General features: G+C 44.8%; 1 protein-coding gene across 9 annotated transcripts in view; it reads right to left on the bottom strand.

Moving 5' to 3' along the window:
• Nucleotides 1-18,506, bottom strand: part of TUBGCP2 (tubulin gamma complex component 2) — a 91,684-nt gene that overhangs the window by 55,446 nt on the left and 17,732 nt on the right. For all 9 annotated transcript variants that reach the window (XR_012159936.1, XM_073353112.1, XM_073353111.1 and 6 more), the window contains 2 exons: nt 14,955-15,114; nt 164-371 (listed from right to left, as the gene is read on the bottom strand). Coding sequence is in view for 8 of the 9 variants with exons in the window: in XM_073353112.1 (XP_073209213.1) it covers nt 164-371; nt 14,955-15,114 (368 nt within the window). In the remaining variant the exon portion in view is untranslated. The remainder of the gene's footprint in view (nt 1-163; nt 372-14,954; nt 15,115-18,506) is intronic.

Raw genomic sequence — 18,506 nt, 5'->3', positions numbered from 1 at the left:
GTATAAACTAAACTAAGGTGGTTTCTAAACCAGGCAGCATACTTGCAAATAAAACATCTGCATAAAACATCACAAACTGAGATTCTGTAATTCAATTCTGGGTGTCAGACCCAACCAGACAGAGACATCCTGACATGGAGAAAACAAAGGCCACATCAGATACCTGGTCACAGTGGAGTAACTCGCAGCTACGGGAAGAATCCGGGTCACTAGCTCTTTGACTGACATGTCCAAATTGGGATCCACTAAGAAAGCTCGGTTCTGCCTGCCTATGAGAGGCTGTGCTGTGATGTATCTTCCATCCACGCCAATCAAGACATACAGCAAGTCTTCCACAATTGTGGACTCTTGAGAAGCTAAGGGTAAGCTACCTATTTGAAAACAGAGGACAAAAAGTACAAAATCTGAACACACGACAGAACTACTCTCAGTCCCTTTTCATTCCTCTGTGGCTTTTTGATTGGTATGCTCAGGCTAGATTAAAAGACAGTGAAACATGGAGGTGAGGTGCTGTTAAAAGGGACAGTATGCATCATTCTCCTCAATGGCAATGCTGTCTTCCCACCTTTTAGTACAAGCAAAGTGAAATTAGGTCTTGTAGTAAGGCTAAACCAAAGCAATCTTCAGGGAAGAGGGACCACTGGGCACTGAGTTTTTATTGAATGTTCAGAAGTTATCAAGAGACTTTGTAAACGAAAATCGCATAGTTTTGATCTAGTACTTGGACCTCAACAGAAAATACTATGAGTCAAGCAGAACAAGACTAAGCTACACACACAAAGATGAGCTAAGGGATGGAAAATAATTCATTTGGGGTAAAATCCATAAAATGACCGCTTAGCTTTCTAAACCAGAGAACAGAATCCTTTACTTTGTTTGTGTGCCAAAATGTAAGTTATACAGATATACATACATACCCAGCATATATGACCATGATAGCTAAGGAACAAATTACATTCACTTTGCACCTCTGATCTTCCCACCTGTACTCTGCCCACTAATCTAACTGCACTGGAACTGGGGAAGTACCAGTCTTGTCAGCAGTTTTCCTAGAGTTGAAATTTTTCAGTAAAAAGAAATGAAAGTTACTTACTTGTAACTGGAGTTCTTCAAGATGACTGAATATTCACACTTATGGACACTGCGCTGCTTGATGGAGCCCTATGGCAGAACGTTCTCCCACTCCAGGCAGTGCCTGTTGGAGCACTTGTGTACCCCCTCCTACTCCTTCTCTCGGTGTCTCTGAACATTCCGAGGGTGAGGCTACAAAAGGGAATGCTGTTCCCTCTACCACCTCAGTTCCTTCCACTGCCAACCCAGAAGGCTTGGATAGGACTGAGAAAAAGGGGAAGGTACGTGGGAAGTGTGACTATGCAGAGTCAATGCAAAGAAATATGATAACAAATAAGCAACCTTCATTTCTTTTTAGAGTGGTTCTAGATATTCCTATTTACAGGTAGATTGACAAGCGGTGCTGAAAATCCCTGAAGAGGAGAACAGAGTCCTAATTAAATCATCATCAAACCAAAGAAATGTAGGACTAGAAAGGACCTTGAGAAATCATCTAGTCCAGCCCCCTGTGGTAAGGCAGGGCCAAATAAACCGGGACCACCTGACAGTTGTTTGTCCTACTTGTGTTTAAAAACCTCTAACGACATGGATTCCACAACCTCGCTCAGTAATAATGATTGAGCCACCTCTCTGCCAAATTTGGCACCTGCTCTAGACACTAGATCCAGTACATAATGTTTAGAGAATGTGTGCACTGATTTCCAAGTAGCAACTTTACAAATTTCTCTAATAGGAACACGTTTAAAACAAGCAAAAGATGCAGCTACAGCTCTAGTAGAATGAGACAGCAAAACAGGCAGCTCAGGAATTTCCGTAACTCATAACACTGAACAATGCATTGTTTAACCCATCTGGAAGTAGTCTGAGCAGACACACCATGACTCATGATTCTTACAAAATAAACAGTCTAGATGACTTCCTAAAACTCTTAATTCTATCTGAGTGGTATGCAAGAGCTCACCTAGCACCAAAAGTATGTAAGGCAGACACTCCTTTATTATCATGAGGTTTGGAAAAGAAAACTGGTAAATTAATCGTCTAACTGATATGAAATTCAGACACTATTTTTGATAAAAACCTGGGATCAGGAGTAAGAACCACCTCATCTTTGTCAAAATTCATAAATGGCATAGGTTAGCCATCAAGGTATGCAATGCATTCACCCTTCTAGCTGATGTAATAGCAATAACGAAGACTGCTTTAATAGATGAATAAAATAGGGAACCATACACAAAGCGTTCAAGTAATGATCAAAACATGGTAAGCTGAAATAACAGCCAGATGAACTTTTAAAGACGAATTAGACAATCTTTTAGACGCCAAGTACATTAAATATGGCAAAATACAGGGTATGGAAGCTGTCACTGAAAAGTCAAATTTATCCCTCAACTAAGCAACAAATCTGGTCCATTTTAACAGCTAACACTTTCTTGTAGACAGCCTTCTAGAACTAAACAGAACATTTTGTACCAACGAAGAACACGATGGCTCAAGACTAGTCAAAGTCCGATAGCCTAACCTGTCACATGAAATAACTGTAGATTTGAACAAAGAATCCTGTCTTGTTGCTGTCAGAAGATATTTGGAGACCGACGAAGACGCATGTTTTATCTGTCTGACGGCTGATGAAGATCCATGTATCACTGCTGTCTTGGCCAAGCTGGGGCAATCAATATCATTTTTGCTGTCCTAACAAATCTTCTTCGCCACTTTCTAAATTAATGGAAAAGAGTGAAAGCATACAGAAGGCCTGTGATCCAGGGAGGCTTTGGTGCCAACTGTGCCAACTGGCAGAGGGAATAAGAGGTGCACAGGGGTTTACAGGGATCCCCTAGATCTGATGTTTACATGATAGCATGCCAAAGGGTGGCACATGAGGTCTCTATCAACAGCCAGTAATGCACTGGTCAACCTAATCACTGCAAGATATATGTATAGATGATATTTAAAGAGTTGTTTTCAATATAGATACACTATGTTCTTAAGGTATGTGAGTTAAGACAGGTTGCCAGAAGGTGATAAACAAGTTCTGTTCAAGCAGGGGGTAATGAATGCTTTTCTCTCAGGCTAGTCATTGCATATGATCTGAGAACAATCTGAGAACCAAGCCAATGGCTGATTCTATAATTAATGTGCAAAGCTCTTTCCCTGAAAAGCCCAGTGACTTTGGCTTGTAAATTGAGCTAAATGGAATCCCCATCCAGTGTTGGAAGTTCTGACATTATAATTGGTGAAGGCCAATTGAACAGAACACTCCTGAGAACGCTTGACCTGTTTGTTCACATGTTTAGGGCAAGTGTGTGACGTTGTACCCCATAATGCTTTATGGGAATATGACATAACCGGAATATGTTTTATGCTACAGGGCCTGTGCAGAGCAGTGAGTACCCATAACTGGCAACATGCAGAGCCACTCAAAGAAAAGACAGTTACCTTTCTGTGTTGCTCTTCTCCATTCCACATTAGGTGTGTGCACTCACCACATGCACCGGTACAGGTAGTTTTTCCCTCGGCAGTATCCATAGGGGAGCAGCTCTGGTGCCCTCTGGAGTGCCGCCCACATGGCATGGTATAAGGAGTGCCGCCAGCTCCCCCCACCCTCAGCTCCTTCTTGCCAGAAACTCCGACAGTGGGGAAGGAGGGTGGGTCGTGGACTGGACATGAGGGTGTAGCTGTGCTCCACTGTACTGAGGACCTAGCACACAGTTATCGCCGACCACGCCAGGAGGGAAAAGGAAAGGCGGTTGCAAAAAAATTGGGAAAACAGGATCCAGGAAACAGACTAGTAGGTCGCCCCTGGGCGCACCATCAAAATGACTTTTTAGCTCCTTGCTTGGAGCAGATCAAGCCCATCTGGGCAGAGGCTGGGGGCAGGTGGCTCATGCACCATCTGTAGCCCTTGGGCTTTTTGCGGGTGGGTCCTGCCAGGGATGGCTCCCTTGCCCCTGGGGAAGTTGCGGTTTGAACCGCTTACATGCTGGGCCTGGAACTTAGAGCCCCAGGATTTTTAGGGTGGTTCGGGAGTCCTTCAGTCCATGTAACTTCTTGTCCTTTTGGCCATTGAAGGAACCCGGACAGGAGCAGCCAGGATTCTCACTGCATGAAGATGACGGATGCCATGGTGCGGGCGGCGGAGTCTGCAGCATCAGATGCTGCTTGAAGGGCCTGGTGATTGACCACCCTCAACTGTAAGCTAGACAACGAATACATTTTTCGTCCAAACAAGTCCAGTCTCCTGGAGTCTTTATTTTTAGGGGTAGCTCCGGGTTGCCCTTGGCATTCCCTGTGGTTAACTGCCTCGACCACCAGGGAATTTGGGGCAGGATGGGAGTAAAGGTATTCGTGCCCCTCAGTGGGGACTAAGTACTTACGCTCTCCCTGTTTGGAAATGGGGGGCAGAGAGGAGGGGGTTTGCCACAAGGCGCTGGATATCTTCAGTACCCCTTTGTGAAGGGGAAGGCCTACCCTAGCAGAGGCTGTGGAGGAGAGGAAGTCAAATAGGGAGTCCACTTGCTCCTCCAACACCTCCACCTGCAGGCCAAGGTTGGACATGACCCTCTTCAACAGCTCCTGGTGCGCTTTAGCATAATCTGGAGGAACCGGGTGAGCGGGCTCCATGATGCCCTTGTCCAGTGAGGAGGAGGCGGCGGCGGCTGGTACCGCGGGTTCCATGACACCCATTGGTGGTCCGACAGGCTGTTCACCTTGGTCCACATGGACTTTTGGGGTCTTATCCCCCAGGGCCTCAGCCCCTGGAGGGAGTTGTGTCGTTGATGCCACAGGCCTGTCTGAGGCTCCTGAAGCCGAGCAGGCAGGCTGGGAGGGCTGGGTGAACGCCCACGGGTTTCAGAGGTACCATGGGCCTGGCCACTGGGCAGAGTTTGGTACTGACAATGCAGGCAGCACCGAGGGTCTGGAAGACTGCCCTGCCAATGTGGAGCCTTGCTCCATGCTGGAGCCATATCCAGAGCGATTGCTGCCCAGTGACCCAGATCCACTGGAGCGGCAACCATGTGCCTGCCAATAATCACGGTTGCGTCTAGAGGAGGGCTGGTCCGAGCATGACATGTGCCTCCATGGTGATCTTGGTGACCGTCGGTGATCCACACCTTGCGCTTTGAGACCGGTACCAGGAGTGGGACCTGGAGGTATCACGGGCCGGGCGCCAGGGACACCTCCCTGAAAACAGTGACACCTGTCCCGGGGATTGTTGGCAGGGACCATTGCTGCGGTCCTCTTATCGTTCCCGGGATCTGTAACAGCGTTATGGTGGTGCGTGATGGTGACACAAAGGTTCCGATCCCGACGTTCCTGCCGGGTGACGTGTGCCTCTGAGGTACCTGTGCAAGGTAACTGGCGAAGTCCGCCTCAAATCCCACTGCTGGTGCCCGAGTTCCAGTGACTTAGAGGGCTCCAATGCGTCTGCCTCCCTAACTCCAATGCATGATAGCTTTGAATGGGTGAGTGGTGGCAGGACATTCCCCACGATGGGGAGTGGTACCATTGAGGCAAGGGTGGACAGAAAGGTCCCAAGGCAGGCTCACCCCGAGGTCTGGGCACCACCAGAGCTGGGGTGGGCAGGACTGCGAGAGTCAGGATCTCCTGCAAGAGCCTGGAGCACTTCAGGCATCGACAGCACTTGAAACTGATGAAGGCCCGCCTCTGTGTCCAGGCTTCCGATGCCACAGTGCTGGGTTGGACCTTTGCTCCGGGGCTGGAGTGAGCACCGACTCCAGCAGGAGCACTTGGAGTCTGATCTCACGCTCTTTCTTGGTCTTAGGTTTAAAGGACTTGCAGATTCGACACTTACCACGTATGTGTCCCTTCACTGAGGTACCTCAGACAGCTACTATGCGTATCGCTCACGGGCATGTACCATTTGCAGCAATCGCAGGGCTTGAAGCTTGGGGACCCGGGTATGCCGCATGCCCCAGCTAAGTCCCCGACGAGACTAACAAAACTCTAACTACTGCTAAGGGCTAACTAACTCGATTACTAACTATGTACACTATGAGACAGGCCAGTCCTCGCTTACAGACAGCCCCCCAACCTGAAGCAAATATTCACCAGCAACCACACACTACACAACAGAAACACTAACTCAGGAACCTATCCTTGCAACAAACTGCGTTGCCAACTCTGTCCACATATCTATTCAAGGGATGCCAGCACTGGACCTAATCACATCAGCCATACCATCAGGGGCTTGTTCACCTGCATATCTACCAATGTGATATATGCCATCATGTGCCAGCAATGCCCTTCTGCCATGTACATTGGACAAACCAGGCAGTCTCTACGCAAAAGAATAAATGGACACAAATCAAACATCAAGAATTATAACATTCAAAAACCAGTTGGAGAACACTTCAATCTCCCTGCACACTCAATAACAGACTTAAAAGTGGCAATTCTTCAACAAAAAACCTTCAAAAACAGACTTCAACGAGAAACTGCAGAACTGGAATTAATTTGCAAACTTGACACCATCAAATTAGGCCTGAATAAAGACTGGGAGCGGCTGGGTCACTACAAAAAATAAATTTTCCCTCTGTTGATACTCACACCTTCTTATCAACTGCTGGAAATGGGCCACATCCACCCTAATTGAATTGGCCTCATTAGCACTGACCTCCCCACTCAGTAAGGTAACTCCTATCTTTTCATCTGCTGTGTATTTATACCTGCCTACTGTATTTTCTACTCCATGCATTTGATGAAGTGGGTTATAGTCCACGAAAGCTTATGCCCAAATAAATTTGTTAGTCTTTAAGGTGCCACAAGGACTCCTCGTTGTTTATGTACACTAGCTTTGTAAGAACTCTAGTTTGTATGAATGAAGCCTACGCAATGCTAGTAAGAGCAGTGAATGTTCCGTGCACTGTCACTGGCGGCAAGAAGGAACTGAAGATGCGTGGAGCCAGCGGCGCCCCTTATACTGTGCCATGGGGGCGCCACTCCAGAGGGTGCCAGAGCCGCTCCCCTACAGATACTGCTGAGGGAAAAACTTCCGGCACCGGTGCATGTGGTGAGCACACACACCTAATGTGGAATGGACATGAGCAAGCACTCGAAGAAGAACCTACAGTGCTACAAAAGAAGCCTGTGACCCAACAAAAGTTGACTGCAGTGTGAAAAGGCACAGGCTCTCAGAGCAATGCACTGTCAAGATGACTACACATTAGCTGTAAGGAAAGTGGTAGAAAAATCAGAATCCCAAGGCTTGAGAAGGTCAGGGAGCACCATATGGTTGTAGCAACCAAGCCACAAAGCAGGGTGGATAAAAATCAGTGATTTTTAAAATTTTTTTTAAAAATCTGATTTTTTTTATTTAAATCTAATTGTTTTGATAAAATGTTTGAGGAAAAAACCTATCTAAAGATAGTTTTAATTAATATACATTATAGCTCAAAAATATCTCATCATGGAACAGGGATTATAAATTCTAATTCTATAGTATGAGACAATATATTCATGTAATGTTTAAGAAAAGTTTTGTAAATGAATTCCAATAGTTCATGGATTTTACGGGGTACCAGGGGCTTCTGTATAGATTATTTAAGTTAATCTTTCTATCTATCTACCCAATGAGACTCAGTGCTCACTCTAGAAGAGACCATCAGAGATGCTTAGTTTTGCAGTTCTCAAACTGCGGATTTGTGTCTCCAGAGATAACATGCCTGTTAACAGCAAAAATGTTTTTAAACAAATAAATAAATATAAAGAGGTGAGAAACGACAGACCTTGTCCCTCTGCAAATTTGTGTACAGAGTCAATTCCTTACCTCTCTCTAAAAGTGAAAAGTTTCAAAGAGTTCAATGAATAGAAGATTGTTGGGGGAGGAATAGATCTGGACAAGAAGAAGTCTGGAGATAAATGTGAGAAGGGAGGGACAGGCAGCAAAAACAAAAATGAAACTGTTTGAGCAGCATATTCCAAAAGTCTTGAGGTCTTTCTGAGTGTAGCCTTCATTGATTTGAGATCTACCATTCCATTCTCTCACTAGAAGGGAAAACCTATAATGGCAGCATGCCGTAAAAAAGAGATCCAGTTTGGGAAATAAGATCCATTCAAGAAATATATGTTTGCTGATGATGTTTTAAAGAAAGTCACACCAGTGAACTGGTGGAAGTCACTTAAGCACTTGGATTCAGAGACTGTTGAAGTGATAATCTCACTTTTAACAGCAGTAGCTTCTTCTGCTGGTGTAGAAAAAATATTTTCTTCCTTTGGACTAATTCAGTCCAAATTGAGAAATCGTTTGGGACCTGAAAAAGCAGGATAACTTGTTTTTCTTTTCCAGATTATGAACAAACAAGAAAATGAAGGCAAAGACGACTGAGTTAGCTGCAGAAGGCAATATTCATATTCTGATATAGCTGTAAAACTAATCTAAAAAGTTTTCAAAATAAATCACTTAAAAATGTATAGTGTATACCTTCTAAAAATGAAACCTACATCTATCTCTGAGTTGTAAAGAATGTGTGTTAAGGTTATAACAACCAACAAGAATGCACTTTTATATAGAAATCCATGATTATATTGAGTCTTCCTGACTAGTGATTTAAATCAAATCCACCCTGCCACAAAGCTTAGTTTACGGAACCAGGGAAGAACAGACACCCCCATTTGCATGTTCTTTGGGCAGGAACTGTCTTTGCCTATGGGTCTGTACAGCATCTAGCACAATGGGTTTTCAATTTTGATTGGGGTCTTTGTGTGTTAAGCAATATAATAATCCTGAGACAAGACAATTCATTATAGTTAAGGTGGAAAGCATATCACATTATCCTAAGAGTTAAAAATCTTACTTTTTTTTTTTTGTATAACTTCTACTTTTGTGTAAGTACTAGAACCCCCACCCTAGTCAGTTATGGCAACTCTTAAAAAGGAACCCAAACATTCGAAAATATGGAACTGCACAGCTAAAACCAACCAAACAGATGCACCAGAGGCAAAGAGATCTCAGAAACCCCTTTCTGATTAGAGGGCTACTTTGTCTGAGCGCCAAGCTCACAAACAATTTACATAACTTGCTGGGCATAGCAGCTGAAAGGAATCTCCAGAGCTGCAGCCATTCTCCCCATCATGTCCCAGGAGGCTCCAGAGTCATTTGGAGGAGGAGAAGGGGTTAAGGCAGCCTCATCATGGGATAAGAGAGAAAGGAACACACCTGAGGATTGTCTTATCCTCCTTTTCTGAGACATAGCCTGACTCCATATCAGGTAGAACTACTGATCCTACAGGCTCATGGAAAGGAGGCCAAGGGATTCTTCTTGCAGGAGCCTCTGCCTTCTTGGGAACAGACTTCTAAGGTGAGAAGAGAGAACTGATGGAGAGCAACTGCCTCCAGGCCAAGACCTCCAAGGAGCACAGTACCAGTACAGAGAAATTCTAGGTAAGATATGAACTCATCTCAAGATGATGTCTGAGGTTCCTAAAATGATCCTGTGTCTGATCTAGACTCCCAATCAAGATGTTCTGAGAACTCCACAGCATCAGTTCAGATCCAACAGGAACTGTGGAGCTCAATGTCATTGGATCCATGACTTTCTCCAGAAAAATGGTTACCTACCTTTCCATAACTGTTGCTCTTTGAGATGTGTTACAGATGTACATTCACTGTAGGGGTGTGCATGAGCCTTGTGCAGAGTTGTCAGAGAACATTTTCCGTCAGTGGTACCCCTGGGGCAGCTTGAGCACCTTCTGCCATTGTGCGCAGGTATAGAGAGGGTGGAGACACCCCCAACCTCCCTCTGGTCCTTCTTACTGGACAGAATCCGATAGAGAGAAGAAGAACTTGGAGATTTAACTATTTTATTTCTTCGAGTGATTGCACATGTCCATTCCACTGTAGGTGACTTACAAGCAGATTAATGTGGAGGTGGGTTCAGTCTTCGTGAGCAGCCGTTATAGAACAACCCACCCGAAACTGGCATTGTTCTTGGACTGAAGGGAAACGGCATGATGAGCAGCGAAAGTGTGAACTAATAACCAATATGTCACTTTGCAAATCTCAGATAGTACTTGTGCCAGGAAAGCTGCTAAAGCTGCTTTTGCTCTAGTTGAATGGGCCAATACTCTAGGGAAGTGGTGTAATATTAGCTAACTGGTAGCACAAATGAATGCAAGAGGAAATTCAGAAAGATATCATCGGAGTGGAAACTAGACTGTATTTCATCCTGTCCGCAAGTGAGACAAATAACTGTGTTAAGGATCGAGAAGACCTGGTGCAGTCCAAGTAGAAGAGACTAAAGCCCTCCTTACATTCAATGACAGAAGCGTGTCCTCATCTCTATCCATATGAGAAGAAAGCTGGCAAATAAATTTCCCAGTTCAAGAGGAAATTGGAAACCACCTTTGTCAGGAATTTTGGGTGAGGGCGGAGGTAAACTTTATCCTTATGGGAAACTGTATAAAGAGGCTCTTAAACAAAGGCTGTCAACTCATCCACTCTCCTTGCTGAGGTTTTTGCAACCAAGAAATGCCACTTTCATACAGAGGTGGAGTATGGAGCAATACGTGAGAGGTTCAGAGGGTGGTCCCATTACTTTTGTTAGCACCTGGTTGAGATCCCTTGGGGCAACAAGTTCTTGTATCTGTGAGTATAACCTTTTTAGAAATCTGATAGTTATGGGGCTGAAAAAAAGCAATCTATTACCCACTGAATGGGGAAAAACAAATAGCTGCTCGATGTATTCTAACAGGACTAACTGTCAGATCTTGATATTTTAGGTGCAATAGATAGTTCAAAACATGCTTGCTCAGAATCTTGCTCTGGAGAGACACATTTCTATTAAGACCAGATAGAAAAACATTTCCATTTAGCCAGGTAAGTACACCTGGTTGAAGGCTTTTTGCTATTTAGAAGTACTTCCTTAACGTCTTCTGAGCAAGCACTTTCTAATGGTGTTAACCATGAAGCATCCATGCTGTCAAGCAGAGGGCTTGTAGATTTGGGTAGAGCAGACAGCCAAGGTCCTGGGAAATCACATTTTGATCCAACAGGAGAGACAGAGAAGGTCTTACCGACAATGCTAGTAGGGCTGAGGTCTAGTATTGCTAAGGCCACGCTGGTGCTATTAGTATACGGCAAGCATGGTCCTGTTTGGTCTTCCATGAGACTCTGGAGAGGAATCGTATCGGAGGACAGGCATAGAGCAGGGAATAAAGTGTTTGTAAAGCATTTGCCATAGAGCAGGAAGTAAAGCATAGTATAAGGCAAGCAGTAAAGCGTTTGTTAATGAACCTGGCTGTGACCCCCTGGGGAGCAGAACTGATGGCATTTTCTGTTGGCCTTTGTTGTAAACATATCCATAAGGGGAGCCCCCCACAGCTGAATGGTGGATCTGGCCATTCACGGTGAATTGACTTGTTCAGGTGATCTGTCGATATGTTCTGCTCTCCTGGAAGGTAAGCAGTTTTTAGGTGAATAGAGTTGGTTATGCAGAACTCCCACAGGAGAATTGCCCCCTGGCACAACTGCACTCAACACTCTTTACTTTCAGTTTATGTAGAACATAGATGCTGTGTTGTCCATTAAAACTACCAGATTTCCCCGCATAGTATGTGGGTGGAAGGTCAAAACAGGCTAGATGGACAGCACATAGCTCCCTGACGTTTACATGGGTCCTCAGATCCTCTGAAGGCCACAAACCTTGAGTTCACACTCAAGGTTCCCATATATGCCACCCCTGCCCCAAATGCAGGGATGAGGCATCCAAGACCAATGTATACATTGGTTGTGGGGGAACAAAGGGAACTGAAGAGGGACAGAGAAGGAGGTGGGAAGGGAGGACAGAAACAAATTGAAGGGAATATCACAGATACACTGTGCTTAGGACCCACCAGTCCAATCCAAGAACAGAGGAAGTGGGATAGATGATTGGCAAACATATGGGAAGGAACAGATGAGCCTGTAGGAACAGTAATATTGCCATCAACAAACCTGTCAAAATGCACGCTTAGAATGAACTGCTTGTCAAGAGGAACCTGCTGTCACAAAGGAAGAGGGGGTGGAGGTGGTTGATGCCAGTAACTCCTGCCCCTTTTTCTTGGAAGGTCTTGGGGCCATGGGATAAATGTCTGATATCTCTGAGCCTGCTGGGGCTGGAACTCCTTCCTCTTTGTCACAGTGTATTGACTGCAAGCAACTTCAGAGTTTTCCTTGAATCTTTTAGGCTACGTAGCCTATCGTCCATTTTTTCCACAAAGAGGCAGTCCCTTCAAAGGGCAGATCTTGAATGTTCTGCTGTACTTCAGGCGGAAGATCGGATGCCTGCAGCAAAGCTGCTGAATCTGCTATATCCAAGCTGTCCTGGCCACCAGCTTGCCCTCTTCCATCACCACATTAAACTCCTGCCTGAAGTTCTCTGGTAGCCTGTCTTTAAACTTCATATTTTCCCACAGAGAGAAGTCAAAGCGACTTAGAAGAGCTTGCTGGTTAGCAATTCTAAGTTGTAGCCTTATCATCTAATAAAGTCTGCAACCAAACTAGTCCAGTCTCTGATTCCTTCCTCTTTTGCGTTGATGCTTGGTGCCCCTGCCTCATTCACTCATTATCTGCTGCCACCACACCAAGAGCCTGGGGAGGGTGAATGTAGAGGTATTCAAAACACTTAGAAAGGACACAGTTCGCTGTAGGAGCTAGGGAAGAAAGGGTGTGCCAGAGTGTTCTGACTGGCTCCAGAATTGCTTCATTAATCAGGAGCATCACTTTGGAGGGACCCGTCGAAGCTAGTATGTCCACTAATTTGTGAGATTTCTTGCAGACCAATTCCACCCTAATGTCTTACACTGAGGCCACCCTTTTAAGCAGTTCTTTGTGAGCCTGGTAATCTTCCCGTGTCAGTGAATTGCTCACCATCTCTAAAGCCTCATCTGGTGATGAGGAAGACAATGCACTAGAATGCTGAAGCAATGTCTGGTCTCTCTTGTGGTGGAGCTGTCTGAGCAACTTCCAGCTGCTTGGTACCTGCACTAGGTGTCAGAGAGTGGTATCTGCGGTGACGATGATCTCAGTACACCCTCAAAGAAGTCAACTGAGGTGGGTGAGGTAAGGTCCTACCAGGAGAGAGACACCCCACAGAATCCAGAAAGGCCACTGACATGGTGGTGAGGCCCGTGCTTGCACAGGCCATTGTGACTTGAGATGTGCTCACTGCTGGGACTATGAGACCCATTTCGAATGGGACACAAAGACCCAAACTTTGAGTCTGAAGGAGATGACTCTGAGTCCTGTGACAAGAGTGGAGCAGATTCTGTGTGGACAGGAAATAGATAAGCATAAGCTGAGCCTGGGGATGGTAGTACTGAGGATTTTAATGGTGGATTTCCTCTGGAATGTACTGGCTCTTAGGCACTGGAAGTGTAGAGGGCATCAGGTTGCATGCTCTAGCGGAGGTGGTGTAGGAACTGCAGTCACCAGTATTGGCTGAAATTCTTCCTGTATCGCCAGGGTCACTTGTACAGAAAGACTGAGTAGTTCTCTGGCAGCTGTGTATGCCTCTGGCATCATCGATACTTGAACTGGGTCTTGACCTTGTTGTCTTTGCATAGGAACTTCAGGGTTCAGCTGCAATGGAAGTGGCAAAAGTTCCAAAACTGACAAAAACCCTTTTCAAGATGAGGAGCATTCTGGGAACACTTCCCCTCAGAGTATCCCCCCGAGTCTTTGCCTCTAGGTGGCCTTGGCAGCAATGATCTTGCTGAATGGGGTACCGGGTCTTTGGAAGTTCTCTCTCTTCTTTGACAGATCAAGGTGCTGCAGACATCTCGGGTGGTGTACTCCATACTTAAAGTGTAGCATTCAGAGCATGCTCTGAATCAGATGGCTTGCTGCCTCCATAGGAAGACACTTAAAGCTTGTTGCTCTAGAGAGGCTAAAATCCTTTACAAATGTGATACCTGTCACTGACCAGCACTGACCTGGCACACAACCAACAGGACTTAATCCCTGGAGAACTAGGCATGGCTGCAATACCGGTCCCAAGACTCAAATTTGGTCCAAAAAGGACCTAAAGCTAAAACCTATCACTAACACTAATTATACACTCTATACCTAACTAAAGAGAACAAACTATATACAAAGTGTGAGGGGAAAAACTTGCAATATCAAGATTGTTGGAGCTCTCTAACAACTGTCACTGGTGGTATGAAGGAACAGAGGTGTTAGGGGTGGCTCCATCCTCTTATACCTGCACCCAGTGGTGCATGATGGCAGAGGGCACTCGAGCTGCCCTGATGGGTGCTGCAGAGGGAAAATATTTCTGATATCTGCGCACGAGGCATGCACACATACCAACAGTGGCATAGACATGTGCAATCACTCAAAGAAGCAGCATCATTTTCATCTCCACAATGCTGGGGGAAGGTGGCTCCAGAGAAAATCTTGCATGAACTGATCCGACAGATCCTATGAGTATACAGTCAGGACTAGCACCGTGACATTTCCAAGTCACCCTACATCCAATACCTCAGAGCCATCAGATGACATTGATTCCTGGAGCTTTGGCCAGATGTTTCTGACATGCACCCAGGTGGGGATGAGTTATCTGAATGGCCACGATCTCAGGTGACCCCATCTTTCTGAGGGGCTACAGTATCTGAAGAAACGTGTCACACTGGGATCTGACTGGAGCAAACAGATGTGTTATCATCTGGTTTCAAACATGGCATCCAATAAAATTTTGGGGCTGGGATTTGGTATTGACAAATACTGTAAACAAAGCTTTAAGGCTTTTCTCTCAGCCCATTTCTTACTTAGCGGAGTTAACCGGAGCTAAGCTTTCTCCTCATCTTGAATATTTGGTGAAATCTGAATGAGACCAGAGAGCAAATGCACTGAATAAAACATTCGTCATTTTCGTCTGTGTGATACATACCTATAGGCACTGTTGCGTCAGTGCTTAAACTGGATCCAGTTAAGAAATCCCCATTAAGTGCAGATCTCTCATACACCCAGGCTGGAAATACTGGAATAGGCTGACAAGAATTCTTCTTGTTTTGCTTGTCTCGGAGTATCTTTCGTATAAGCTCAAGAGGCTGTCAGAAAGGAGAGAGGGGCTTCTTTAAAAACACCGACCTGGAAAAGCATCATTTCAAACCAGACATCAATTACAAACTGCTGAACTAGTCAATCTGAGGACAACAGTGGAGAGAACAGGATGCAGGACCTGGCTACTGGTTATAACACTGCAGGGCTTTTTTCTTTGTATGCTCAAGCATTTTTAGAAGCTTTGTTTATTTCACCAAGTAAAGACAAAACAGCCTGGTTTTCCCATTCCCAACTCTAGGGCTCAGTCACTATAAGAAGACAGAAAGGCAGGTTAACTTTTCTGCCAACAAGGGACTGGCCAGTACCATGGAAGACGTCATTTTTGCATTTTGCCATTCTCAGGTAGAGTTTACCAGTGTCCACAGAATAAACTGGTGATTTTAGAGTTTTATTTCTCAGCTGTGACAATTTACTATGGATTGAAATCTGGGTCACAACCCAGAATTAAATCCCATCTTCCAAATTATGAAGAGAATAACGTGTTAGCTAACAAACCACAGAACAGCTCTAGTGATACTGAGAATCTGAGGAAATGCATGGCACTTTCCCACCCTAATGCACCATTCTCCCTGGTAAACGTGTGACACATTCCACCCCTGTACACTGTCCCCTGCAATCCCTGGCAAACACTGACCCAGTGCTCCCCACAATATGCAGATGCTCATAAAAATATCCTAAGATCTACCTGATGTAGGAACTGGCTTTGCTGGACTCTGTGCTTCTCATTTGACCAACCCCAAATATCCTCTGTGATGCGATGAATTCTCTATGTTCTTATCTTTTCCACTTCTTTCTCCTCCAACAATACCATCACCTCCACCTTGGCCAGTTCCATCTCCAAACACTTCTGGCATTAGTAGGGCTAGCCTTAAGCACAAGCAAAGCAACCAGATGCTTGGGGCCCTCTATTGCATGCAATCTCCCTTTCTAAAATTAGGACCAGATGAGGAGGCAGCTCATGGTCTGATTCCCTTCTCCTTCCAACAGTTTGGGCTTCTGAGCCTAACAGTCACAAAGCTAATCCTGAGGACTAGACACTGGCAGGAGTTCTAATGAGAGAACCAAGGACTGAAGTCAGATGCACTGGCCACTAGTGACTCCAATAGGACAGCACATCACACTGTCCCAGGGATAAATGTCATGAAGACACTGGAAGAGGAGTGTGTATTCAAGGTGCAACTCCACAGCCAGAAAAGAACCCTATATTCTTGATGGTGAATCGGGGTTGAGGACAGCTCTTATACTGGATTTCTGTACTTCCAAACCATATTACTATCACTGTGTCACACTCTGGGTGCAACCCACACCAGTTAGAGGTTGTCATCACTTGCCCTGTAACCCTGAGTGCCTTAAAATTGCTCTGGTGCTGTAGCTGGATGCTCCCAGCCGGCATACAAGATGAGTATGTGTAATAAGTTGCCCCGGATCAGTTCTGACTCCAGCAGCCTGCTTGTTACAACACAGCCACATTCTGGACTCCACCTGCTTAGGGTCATCTTGCCAGGTATAACCAAACCCCTCTCAGTGCCCAATTTTCCCAAAACTGTGCACTCTGCAATGTCCAGCCCCTTTCCTGGACCATTCAGAGGAATAAGATTTGTTTGCTCCTCTAAAGAGACAAAGTGCACAGTTTATCACTATAACTGGAGTTAACTATCACTTCAATTCTAACACAGCACTGGGTTGGTTTCAATTAAAAGTAAAACAAGTTTATTATCAAAAGGAAATAGGATTTTAAGTGAGTTCAAGTATAAAGGACAGAGTTAGAAATAGTTATAAGCAAATAAAAGTGAAAAATGCTTTCTAGAGACCAAAACTTAACAAAACTACAGTCCTGGTTCAAAGTTAGATTCTTACCACATCACCTTCCAGGACATGGCTGACCACACACTTGGTCAGGATCTGCCACCAAGTCCAAAGTGCTCCGTTCTTTTGTCTTCTTCGATGAAAGATAATCTGAGGTTCTTTGCCTCTCTCTCTTTTATGGTACAGTGAACCTTTAATTGGGGGTAACTATCAGGAGAATCCATTTCAAAGTTCATTCACGCCATAAGGAAGGAGTTATGGAGTCTTGTGGGGAAGGAAGTTCCATGCTGGCTTCTTTCCCAGCTGGTTTGTTAAAATATAAATTGATCTGTTCCTGCAATCTCCCCACTGACATGATGTTGAGTGGTTATCTCCTCCCCTTGTTAGCTTGATGGTTCTGTTTACCTTTTATGTAAATGCATTCCCACTGTCTTTTAATGTACCTTGGAAGTACCTTTGACTAGGTTGGTGTAACTTCAGCCATGCCTTGCAAACACACTTCAAGATCATAATTCCCAGTATGTTTGCAATTTTGAATTTGTCCTCTGTATATACACTACAGAATAATATTAATGATCAGTATGTTATTAGCTTTCTATTGATAAGTTACATGACACCTTTTATATACAGGTTATGATATTAGTGAGTGGAGGAATACTGAACGGGTCAGGCCAGATGAAACTCTCTACCAGATACCTCTCAGTTCCTTGCCCTCCTGCACTGGGATTCTGTTATGATCATATACAGATCCACAGAATCTGTGCGATGCTCCAGCTTTTAAACAGTCTCTTGGAGGAATCTTTTCAGTGTGCCAGACCACCAAAGGGTCGGTCTCTTCCTTCAGAGTAGGCCATCTGGCCTCACTGCCTCCAAGACTGAACCTCTTGGCTCCAGAGTTTCTGCTTCATACTGTGAGCTCTGCTCAATGAGTCCAACTGAAACAGACTGCTGATTAGAGACTTGCACATTCTTTAGGGAATGACACATCCCAGCAAGTACTTGCAGTGACACCAAACAGCATTTTCAAAAAAGAGCAGGATTTGTGAGTCAATTGGAATACAGAATTGGAAGCTGTCATAAATATAAAGGGAAGGGTAACCACCTTTCTGTATACAGTGCTATAAAGTCCTTCCTGGCCAGAGGCAAAGTCCTTTTACCTGTAAAGGGTTAAAAAGCTCAGGTAATCTGGCTGGCACCTGACCCAAAATGACCAATGAGGGGACAAGATACTTTCAAAGCTGGAGGGGGGGAAAAAGGCTTTTGTCCGTCTGTGTGATACCTTTGCTGGGAACAGATCAAGGATGCAAGCCCTCCAACTCCTGTAAAGTTAGTAAGTAATCTAGCTAGAAAATGCGTTAGGTTTTCTTTATTTTCACTTGTGAAATTCGCTGTCTGAAGGAAATGTGTATGCCTGTTTTTTGCATCTTTTTGTAACTTAAGGTTTTGCCTACAGGGATTCTTTATGTTTTGAATCTGACCACCCTGTAAAATATTTACCATCCTGATTTTACAGAGGTGATTCTTTTATCTTTTCTTTAAATAAACTTCTTATTTTAAGAACCTGATTGCTTTT

Source organism: Lepidochelys kempii, chromosome 7 (genome assembly GCF_965140265.1).
Source record: "Lepidochelys kempii isolate rLepKem1 chromosome 7, rLepKem1.hap2, whole genome shotgun sequence".
In the NCBI taxonomy this organism is placed as follows: Eukaryota; Metazoa; Chordata; order Testudines; family Cheloniidae; genus Lepidochelys; species Lepidochelys kempii.
This window is presented reverse-complemented; position numbering and strand designations above follow the sequence as displayed.